At 38.1% G+C, this 11,460-nt stretch overlaps 1 protein-coding gene across 1 annotated transcript; it reads right to left on the reverse strand.

Moving 5' to 3' along the window:
• Positions 1-1,025: 1,025 nt before the first annotated feature.
• On the reverse strand, positions 1,026-9,113 carry LOC132404504 (granzyme K-like). Its single transcript, XM_059988658.1, has 6 exons — positions 9,105-9,113; positions 8,023-8,185; positions 7,798-7,942; positions 4,928-5,075; positions 3,368-3,637; positions 1,026-2,100 (listed from the first exon to the last, which is right to left on the reverse strand). Exons 1-6 carry the CDS (start codon positions 9,111-9,113, stop codon positions 1,888-1,890), a joined length of 948 nt encoding a protein of 315 aa, XP_059844641.1. The 3' UTR covers positions 1,026-1,887.
• Between the last annotated feature and the right edge of the window lie 2,347 nt (positions 9,114-11,460).

An 11,460-nucleotide genomic window follows, 5' to 3' on the forward strand; every position in this document is an offset into this window, starting at 1 on the left:
GTGAATTATGTGACTGTGGTAATCCAGGGAATGTTCAGCATGTTTTGCTGAGTTGTAATTGATATAAAATTGCAAGAAGCATACTGTTCAAGCGGTTGTCTGACTTAAATGTATTTTGTTTCTCTATTAAACCTTTGTTTGGCCACCAAGAGAACCGTCATCTGATTGAAGAGTTTAGTATTCTGTTTCTACGTGCGACCAGTTTATATTCGAGAATTTGAGTTTCTTGAAATTCTATAATTAATTATACATCGTGCGGAGGGCAGTAATACGCCTAGATGCATCTAAATTGCCGGAAATAGAAGAAGTGGATAGAGCATGCTCAGTCCCTGTTTATTCTTGGGCTCAGGATGCACGAACTGTTTAGAAGGCCCAACCTCATTATTCACTGCTGATTCCTAAGCGCCAGGTGAAAGCTTTTCTCTCGCCTGCTGAATCCATTTTGGATGATTGACTATATCCACTACAGTGCTGGCTGATCTGTGGAATAAATTGATATGAAATGTGAAGATGTAAGTTTATTATGCAGGTCCTGGAAGATTTTTCTAAATTTTAGATGAGTCCAGCACTCAGTACAAATAGGCGGCCCATGTGCAGGATGTGTACTGCCTCATTTACATCACAGGATTGCAGTTGGGTTCCTATTTCATCAGAGAACATAGCATTCATTTGCAAGTGGTTGATTGATTTTCCTTGGAGTGACCTCTGCCCCATCACTGAACTTTGATGTAAGTACAACTAACCCCATTTTATGCTTGTTTGTGTTTTTTAAATGTAATTACATGGATGAAGCTGAAGGAACTACCAGCAAAGTCAGTCACTTAATTTAATGAGGGTCCTATCAGAGCAGTGTCCTGATGTCTTGGGGCAAACTGGAGGCATAGGGGAATAGACCCATAATGACAGTGTTCATCCCTGTTTCCAAATGGAAAAACAACTCCAATTTGTTCCTAATTTGTTCTTTCAAAGTTATTTCTCCCAGAAATTAATAGGAAACTTGGTTTAATAAGTAGAACCCAGTAGAATGTGGTATTCAGAAGATATTATTATACATTAGTTACAAGCAATGCCATGAGAATACAGATTTCCTGGAAATTACAATCAAATATTCATCGTCAACATTTTTCTGTGAAAGGAAAAGATTAAGGACAGAAAAACAACAGATTATGCTATTCTTCCTGATATTTTAAGAATGCAAATAGATAAAGGAACTTATACTCAGGCTTCTGGTATCATTGCCAGTACTCACACTGTGTGTCATTTAACTTTGTACAAATACACTGCGGATGAATGATGGTAATTCCCAACAAGAGTATTTATAGCCAAGCAGAATAAATTGATAATGAATAAATTTGCAGTAAAAATATCAAAAGCATTAATCACATTATTTATCAATTTCTTGCTTTGTTAGCATGGTTCTGACATTATTCTCCTTTGTCTGCCCAGGTCTTTACCCAAATGCACAATCAGATAAACAAGCTATCATGGCAGTTCATGTTTGAGCCCTGTTTGGCAAATTTCCCAGTCTCTTTGTCAGCACTTGTTGATGTAGTTATATAGTTGAAATCACGTCTAGGGGAACATCACCAGAGGAAATGAAATCAATATTGTCCATTGATTTGCCTACAAACTGGACCAAATAAAACCAATCTAAATCAGAGACGTGACTGTTAGAGGAAAGACTTTCAAAAAAAACTGAACACATAAGCTGTGGGTGACCAAAACTTTCAAAGTACAAACGAACATTGCATCATGAATAATGATAGATATCACATATAGAACAGAAAAGCAAGAATTTTGAGTTTCTTAAACATTCAAGTGACCTTGCTATTTCAGAAACATATTTTAATACACTGTTTCTTCAGATTAATTTCATTGGTAAATAAGCTACATTTTAATAAGTGACACATCTTCCTCTGGTTTACTGAAATTCACAACTCCAATTTTTTCCTTGATCCAGGAGAGATATTTCTCTGTTAACCGGACATATATGCCGGGTCTATTGGCACTCCTGCAATCCTTTCTAGCCGTAGAAATTCCAACAATCTCCTCCTTGCTCATTGTCCTTTTTTTGCACATTAGTGGATTTCCTGCATCAACCTATGACAAAAGAGGTTTAGAAATTACATTTGAAATGCTTTTATAAAATATTTAATAACTCACAGAATAGAAGGCTAATGACGAATTGAGGATTACCACACTTTTTAATTAAGTAGGTTACTTTGATAGTACAATTTATTCATCATATTTTTATGTCAGTAATGCCAGTCTTTGCAAACAAGTACTGTATTGAAATCACATTTATCCAACCTGTTGCTACAGAACCTTGGGTGGTTTTAGAAAAAACTGAAAATATTTAAATAATTCTCTTGGTCGCATTGCAGGGAAGTTAATCTTCATACCAGCAATGTGCAGCCTGTACCATGACTTACCGTTGATGCTGTTGTCAATTCTCACTTAAGCCTATCCATGTGCTTCATGCCTTATGAATAAGCCAATTGCATTTGATCTTTCAGGCCAAGATAAAATGCCTCGGAACACTAACTAAAGAGGACCAAGAAAGTGACTAAGACAATGTCAGTACCCTCCTAAAACAGTTGGTCAATGGTACATAAATTATTTGGGATTTTACTGTGTGCTAATCGATTCCTACTTGAAAGGTGCTTCAATGCACTTTGGAAATTTCAATATTGTGAAACTTACTATGCCATTTAAAGAGTTAGTTTTCTTCTCATATAGGTTGCTTTCTATCTTTCAATTTACACTCAGTCCCCAAGTTATGAAAGGGTTCCATTCGTGAAAATCAGTTTGTATCCCAAATTTTCATAAGTCAGAAATGAACAAAAACAGTGTATAGGAAAGCAAGCAGGCATAGCAAGAGTGCCCAGCGAGCGGTTTCACTGACTCAGTGAGTGAACATGAGAGTCTATTCAGTGCTCCCAGCTCAGTGGGAGTGGGAGAAGGGTGGAAAAAAAGCACGTGGAAACACCTTGTTCCCACCAGGAAGAAGATTTTTGTAGCCTTGTAGGACTGGCAAGACTGTAACAATCAATTTGGTCTTTCTTTTGTATGTAATAATATTTGTGGGTACTCATTTGTATGTATGGATGTCCATAAGTTGGGCATTCGCAAACCCATGGAGAGGGCCTGTGTCTATTTGCCAATCTATTTATTAGTATACTCATTCACTCAGTCACTGATGGCATGAAAACTTTCTGACAATGCCAATAAATATTGTCTTTCACTTGTTGACCCCAAAACGGAGGAGGCAATAATGAATTAAACTGGTTTGATATCACAGCTCTATTTTAATACACAATATATTTTCTAGTTATATCAGTCTTTTAATGAACCATGTATAACCTACCAGGCAGGAATCTTTTTTGCTGTTTTTATCACGTGCACATATCATATTGTCTGTTATAACTGGATTCCCGTTGTAGTATTTTTTACCATTGCAGTCTTTCCGATCTATTACAGTTGCTTCGGCCTTTTTCAAACTGTCAGGATGTGATTTATCTTTGGAACTGGTTTGTTGCCATCCAATGATATTGCACTTTGCTCCAGATTTGGGGTCTTTTACTGACGTTGGCAGATGGAGGAATTCCTTACTTTTAATATTTGCAGCTTGTTGCAGCTGTAACAAATAAGAAAATTTGAACCTCAGACAATGTCAGCAAGAATATAATCCACATATGGATATTTGGCTGCAACAGAAAATATACAAATGATAAAATGCATTCATTGGGTCAATTGTTAAATTAAATTACAATGTTTAAAGAGGCAGAAAAGGCCACTGAGGTTAATTATGATAGCTTAAAAGTCAGAGCCCAGGTGACTCCAGATATTAAGTAAAATATCAATTGCTTTGAGCTCTATAATGATATTGATATATAAGTTTGCTGATGACACCACAATTGTAGGCTGTATCTTGGGTAATGATGAGTCTGAGTACAGAGAGGAAATTAAGAACCTGGTGGCATGGTGTGAATACAATACCCTATCCTTCAAAGTCAGCAAGACAAAGGAATTGGCTGTTGACTTCAGAAGGAGTAGCAGACCGCACAACCCCATCTACATCGGTGGTGCGCAGGTGGAACAGGTCAAAAGCTTTAAGTTCCTTGGGGTGAATATCACAAATGACCTGACTTGGTCTAACCAAGCAGAGTCCACTGCCAAGAAGGCCCACCAGCGCCTTTACTTCCTGAGAAAGCTGAAGAAATTTGGCCTGTCCCCTAAAACCCTCACTAATTTTTATAGGTGCACTGTAGAAAGCATTCTTCTAGGGTGCATCACAACCTGGTATGGAAGTTGTCTTGTCGAAGACAGAAGAAGCTGTAGAAGATCGTGAACCTAGCCCAGCACATCACACAAACCAATCTTCCATCCTTGGACTCACTTTACACCACACGCTGTCGGAGCAGTGCTGCCAGAATAATCAAGGATAAGTCCCACCCAGTCAACACACTTTTTGTCCCTCTTCCCTCTGGGAGAAGGTTCAGGAACTTGAAGATTCATACGGCCAGATTTGGGAACAGCTTCTTTCCAACTGTGATAAGACTGCTGAACGGATCCTGACCTGGATCTGGGCCATACCTTCCAAATATCTGGACTAAACCTGCATTACCTTACTTTCCCTTTTCTATCTTCTAATTATGATTTAAAATTTAAATTTTTACTATTTTTACTTCGATTTGTACTTCAGGGAGAGCGAGGCGCAGAATCAAGTATTGCTGTGATGATTGTATGCTCTAGTATCAATTGTTTGGTGACAATAAAGTTAACTCGGATGGATCTACAGTAAGTACATTGGTACATTAATGCTCATGATTGATAGCATGATCAGGTTTTCTCATCAGTTTGCCAGTAAGAACACCACGGAATTACAACTTGAAGATACATGTAGATACTTTTACAGATTGATCACCTCCAGAAGCATGATGTCATTGTCCAGTGTATTCTTGAATTTAGGGTGTGGGAAAAGATTTTTAATCAGAATTTTCTGTTCTGTCCGACCCTTCTTCTTATGCGAGTGCATTCTGAGGATTACGCTGGATTTCTTTTTCTTGATCAGTCTGTAATTTTTGTAAAGCGAAAGGTTACTTGAAATAGCATCTACAGTAAATAAAAACAATCTGGGATTTAATGCCTCTTTCAAAGATTTGAGAACTATCTGCCAAATGAAATCAATATAACCACATTAACAGTCACACATTTGAGGCTTATTTTCAGAGACAGTGGCTAGGAACTGTAGCCTGTAACAAAAGCAAACTAAAAAAACCTTTCGAAGAGCAACTTAGAAAAAAAATAATATTTCTGAAAAATATTAATAAAATTGTTTTACAATATTCAATCAATTTGTTCTAGATGGAATTATTTTTTTGTGAATCTGTATTTCAAGTACATTCAACTACTTTGGTTCCAATGCCCTTAATATAAATGCTTAATGAAATTCTGTGTGGAAAGTTTTGATTGACCAACCTTCAACAGGTTTTAGGACATTGTAAATTGATTTGTAAATGATAGGGTAATATAAATTATATTTACAGAGGAAATGTCAGGGGTAAGTTTTTTACGCAGAGGATGGTGAGAGTGTCAAATGGGCTGCCGGTGACAGTGATGGAGGTGGATACAATGGGGTCTTTTACGAGACTCCTGGACAGGTACATGGAGCTTAGAAAACTAGAGAGCTTAGGGTAACCCTAGGTAATTTCTAAGGTAAGGACATGTTTGGCACAGCTTTGTGGGCTGAAGGACCTGTATTGTGCTGTAGGTTTCCTATGTTTCTACATCCCCTATCCTTTGTGTGATGGAAATCATATTTGCATGGTGTAGCTCAAGTTACGCACTCTTTGATAGTTCAAGCTCCGAAGAGTACATGGCTGATCTATACAATCTGCCTCAATTTAATATCTAGAGTTCAGCTTCATTCCGATGGATTGTTAGTGCACTTCTTCCAAGGTGAAGATAACTGTCATGAGCCCTTCAAGGGCCATCAAGGGTTGACCATCAAGGGTTCCTGAGCACCTGCATTTACTCATCAATATCTTAACTAGAGTTGCTAAGCCCTTGTGTTTTTGGTTTAATGTTGTCAAGTTAAACAAGGTTGGCACATGTTTCCTGCATTCTATGATTATTTAAAAAAGGACTCACATGCACCACATAAGTGGGTCATTGTGGTAGAGATGATGAATTTGTGGGGTGATGTTCTGTAGTGTCTCTGATTCTGATGTTTCCATCTCTTCCTGAGGATCCTGCTGTTTCTTTGCACTTGGGTACACCACAGTAACAACCTTCCTGAGTTGTGGAATGGAGCACTAAACGTAATACTTCAGCTGAATCTTTTGTTTTAAATCATTATATGGGCAGGAGGGTGTTTGTAAGGCCTGAACTTGCATGTTGTTGCACTTCAACCCTTGTATATCAAAGTTTGACTGTTCATGTACTAACATTAATAAGATTTTTACTCATTCGCAGGGCATTGCTGACCAAGATTTGATGCCCTAAAGGATGGGATGTGAGAGGAAGGATTTTGTAAGGGAATACTGTCAGCCTTAATTAACAGTGGTAATAAACAACTATCTTTAACTGCTTTAGCTTATGGTTAAGGTGCTTGCACAATACTATTGCCATAAGACACAAGAGCAGAATTCGGCCATTTGGCCATTCAATTATGCTCTGCCATTCCTGTCTGATTTGATGATGAAGGAATGACAATGGGTGCCGAGTAACTTGGAGGACAACTTCAATGTGGTGATGACCTTGCATTTGCTAATCTCCTCTTCAACAGCACAGTGTGGTGACGCAGTGCTGCCACCTCTCAGATTCAGGGACCTAGATTTGATTCTCAGCTAGGTTGCTCTCGTGATCAAGTTGCTGCCTCCTAACTGTGCTCTGGATTTCCTTCAGGACCTCAACTGTTTTTCAACATCCAACTGCCATACTGGTAGGTTAACTGCCCACTGTAAATGATCCCATAGTGTAGGCAATTGGCAAAAATAATCAAAATGGATTGATGGTATTTGTAAGTGAATAATTTAGTGGAATGTGTGGAGAAGAGGATGTGGGTTATAGGAACCAACGTAAAGCCAATGAGTCAAGTGTTAAAAGGGATTGAAATCTATCCAGTGTCTCTGAGTGGTGTAGTAACCAGACATGCAGCTGATGGCAAATTGAGAAGCTTTAAAATAAATGTAACTGAATTGTCACAGTCACTTTTATAACCATTGTGCAAATTCTTATCTTGTCTTTAAGATTGCAGTTAAGGATTTCAGTGAAGCTTCCTTGTCAGGAAATAAATGTCTCACATATTTTCACCACTGTGGTACAAGTTGACTAATTATGTTCTGATGTCTTGTATCTCACATTTAACTGATCATACCTCTGCTTTATCATTACCCCTATGGTGATGATTTATTTTTTTCTGAAAAAGAACATTTGCATCATCTTTTGTATTTTATAGTCCAGATCATATTCTTATCATTTGTACTTAGCCTTAAGCTTTTATTTCTGACAGCTTTCCCTCCCTTTGAAATCCTAATTAATATAATTGACTATTGTAGGAAACAATTAGTTACAGAACAACCTCACACCATATGCCTGTTGAACTTCCCAACACCCCTGTTATCATGCATTATTGCCTATATCTTAGTTATGAGCTCATTTTAAAGTAAAAAGGAAACAAGCACAACAGCACATTTTGTAACATAAAGACAAGATTTAGGGAAGCAAACTGGAAATGTCCTTCATTGACGTATGATAATGAAAGGTAGACTGGAATAAAAAAATATATCTTACTGTAGACAGCTTGCTGCTGTTAGAACCCATTTTGCTTGAATCAAGCTTCCTCCACATACATGCTTGTTATTGCTTTCAATGGACACCATGTAGGGTCTTGAATAAGGTTTAACCTTACGACCCCCAGTGATTTCTGAGCAGTCATCTATAATGAACAAAATACATGGCTGAAGTAAGTGCTCTTGATGATAGCTAAGTTAGAAACCCACCTCATCAAATACTTACAGCTTTGGTTTGCTAGGACGGTGGTTACTAGAACAACAAGGGCTGTCTGAAGCTGGCTGATCATTTTGTCCAGATAGTGGTGTGAGAATAAGTAGTCACTCTTGTAGCATTTTGTGGAGGATGTGGTATTGTGCTGTTTTAGAGTCACGTGACATTTTGTGCTCTTGTTTTACATTTTAACCATTTTATCAACATCTTTAACATCAGAAAAATATGACTCATTATACCCGCAATCATATTAAAAACAGATAACAATTCAAAATTTGTAACATGAAGCTCTTGCTGCCCAAGATCTCTACAATGAAGTTCACACCATAAATGACAAACTAGGTCATGCCACAAGCAGTGTTCAGATTTATTTCTTCTGCTTCATCCTTAGTTTAAATGCTGGTTAAAAGTTGGGTAAGATAATGATAAATGAGGTTCTGATGAAGGGTTTTGGCTCAAAATGTTGACTCTATTTTCCTTTCCATAGATGCTGCCTGACCCACTGAGTTCCTCCAGCATTTTGTATGGGTCACTCTGGATTTCCAGCATCTAAGAATTTCTTGTGTGTTAATGAATATGAAGTAATATCTTTGCTGACCAAAAAATATATGCTTCATTTTACTGGAAAATATTCCAGCATCCATCATTCCCTTCATTCCTTAACACATCCCAATGAGTATAACTTGCTGATTTTGGGAGTACAATTATGAATTTTAAATAACAAAATTAAAAAGCACATGGAACTCTTAAAATGCCAGTCAGAAGTTGTAAAAAAAGACACAAGTAATGTATTAAAATTTTTAGCTTTCATCAGAATCAGTCTTGCTAAGAGTCCTATGCCTGAAAGATTAACATTTTTAGCTTTCATCAGAATCAGTTTTGCTAAGAGTCCTATGCCTGAAAGATGTCTACTCTCTAGATGTCTACCTATCTACTCTCTTCACTGAGGCTTACATTTTAGGTATTATCAGCACTTTCTATTTGTTCAGACAGAAATGGTTACTGGAGGAATTCCCTTGCTGACTAGTTTTATGAAGGCAACAGCAGTGGTGATTCTCCACTGTTTTCAAGTGCTTAATCTAGGTAATCCATACCTCAGGCATGCGCACTGCTGCCCATGAGCTTCATGTCGGGTCCTTGAGCATTATTATGGTGCTCTGGCTTCATCAAAAGGTTCTTGGTTTGAATTTACTTGATGAGTTTTAGGAACACCGGAAGTTACTTCATTTTTGGGCTTTATAAAGACCTAAACAATACCACTTTGCTGGTAAATTTCACTTGTGTCACAAAAGTAAGAACAGAATAAAAATTGGATTAGATTACCACAAAGTAGACCAGAAAAAAATAACAGGGTTTTCTGAAAAATGGCAGGGGAATTTTCTTGATCACTTCAAGGAAGGAAACAGAAGAGGATTTGACTTGGGAAGCGAGTGATAGCAAGTGCAATGATTTACAGCCAGAGATCCTCAGGTTAACATAAATCAGTAAAGAAAACTCAAGAATGGAGACACCAAATTTTCAAAAGGAAATGAAGTAATTTTTGAAATATCTAAAATGAACCAACATAATTAAACTGCAACTTGAGAACCATATACAGTACATGAATACTTCCACATGGCAAGGAAATTTAATAAGGTGATTAAAACCTCAGGTTTATAAGCAAAGACATATAATGTTCTCATATGCTTATTTTGATATTATATGTTGCTGGCTGAAATTTAAATGGAGTAATGCAGATATGAGAAATCTTTGTGAGGTTTCCAAAGGTTTAGAAAAGTTTAATGTTCGACAAGGCACAGTATATGAGTTTGCTCCCAGCTGTTAAGAACTTCATTTCAGCCCAAAATGTTGTCTTGACCTTGATGCCGATCAATGTTAAACATTCACCTTCTGTTTATCATCTATCTCACTCTTTTCCTTTCAAATTCATGAGTCTATCTAAAAGCCTCTTAAAGTCCTCCAAACTGCCTCATTGCACCTCTACACCTGAAAGCCATTTCAGATACGTACCACTTTCCCCTCACATCACCTTTACATTCCCTGCCCCCCCCCCCCCACCATAAAAGCATATCTGCTGCTGTTTGACATTTCTACCCTCTGGTACAGATTCTGAATATCTACTCTATCAGTGCTTCTCATAATTAAAAAAAAAACTTCTGCTAGGTTTCTCCTCATCCTCTGTCCTTGTAACCTTTGCCTTCTAATTCAGGCATCATCCTGGGAAACTTCTTCTGTTCCCCTTCCATGATCTCTACATCCTTCCTATAATGCAGCAACCAGAACTGCACACAATACTCCACGTGCAGTCTGGCAAAAGTTTTATAGAACTACAATATGACTTCCTTACTCTTATACTTAACAATACTGCCAATGAAGGCAAGCATTCTATCAGCCTCCTTTGTTGCCTATTCCACTTGAGTAGCTATTTTAGTCAACTATGGACTGAGATCCCAAGATCCCCCTGTAATCAATGTTATCAAGGCCTCTACCATCAACTGTATACTTTCTCCTTACATTTGCCTGTATTATACTCCATCTACCACTTCTCTGTTTATGTCTGAAATTGATCTATATCCTGCTGTATTCTCTGATAGTCCATCACACTCTCCAGATCTCCACTCATCGTGGTGTCATTAACAAACCTGTCAATCCACCCATCTGTATTTTCATCCATATCATTTATAACATGTATAAATCACAAACAGCAGAGGTTCCAGCACTGATCCTTACAAACCATCACTAGCTACAAACCTTCAGCCAGAACAACAGCTTTCCACCTCTATTCTGTCTTCTGTGGCTGAGCGAGTTCAAAATCTAAGCTTGCAATTCACCCACAATCTCATGTATTTTTAGCTTCTGAATCAACCTACCACAAGAGATGCAGCCAAATGCCTTAGGGTCCATGTAGATAACATGAACTGCCTTTTCCTCTTCAAGCACATTGAACACCTCAAAAACCAAATCAAGTTTGCAAGATTTGACCTGCTGTGCACAAAGCCACACTAATTGTCTCTCAGCAGCCTATATCCTATCACATGCCAATAAATCCAATCTGTCAGTAACCTCTCCAATAGCTTCCCTACCACTGAATTGAGTCTCACTGGCTATAATTACCTGGATTATCCCTCTTTCCCTTCTTGAGCAAAGGTACAATATTGGCTAAAGCCCAGTCTTTAGGGATCTTAGTCTATAAATAATCCAAGATGGCAGCACGACGCAGCTTGCAGCGGCCACTCCAGAACTGATTATCTGTTATTTGTGAAGTGGAGTGCCATGCGTAATCATAATCGATTGAAAATGGACATGGAAGCACAGAGAAACATCAGAAAATTCCAGGACGACCTTCTTCATTGCAGCTGCTGCTGTGGGGTCCAGGACTCTGCTGGGAAGAACAGGCCCCCAGTCCTCGGGGTCACGTTGCCGATGGCTGTTGGTGGGGCCATCTTAATA

The sequence above is a fragment of the Hypanus sabinus genome, chromosome 14, assembly GCF_030144855.1.
Source record: "Hypanus sabinus isolate sHypSab1 chromosome 14, sHypSab1.hap1, whole genome shotgun sequence".
Taxonomy (NCBI): Eukaryota; Metazoa; Chordata; class Chondrichthyes; order Myliobatiformes; family Dasyatidae; genus Hypanus; species Hypanus sabinus.

What these genes read in the sequence shown, in the direction of transcription:
- LOC132404504 (XM_059988658.1), bottom strand. An exon ending in ACAGCAGCAAGCTGTCTACA is followed by an intron (nt 5,076 to 7,797) that starts GTAAGATATATT and finishes CAAAAATTACAG; the next exon opens with ACTGATCAAGAAAAAGAAAT. An exon ending in ATGACATCATGCTTCTGGAG is followed by an intron (nt 3,638 to 4,927) that starts GTGATCAATCTG and finishes TATTTGTTACAG; the next exon opens with CTGCAACAAGCTGCAAATAT.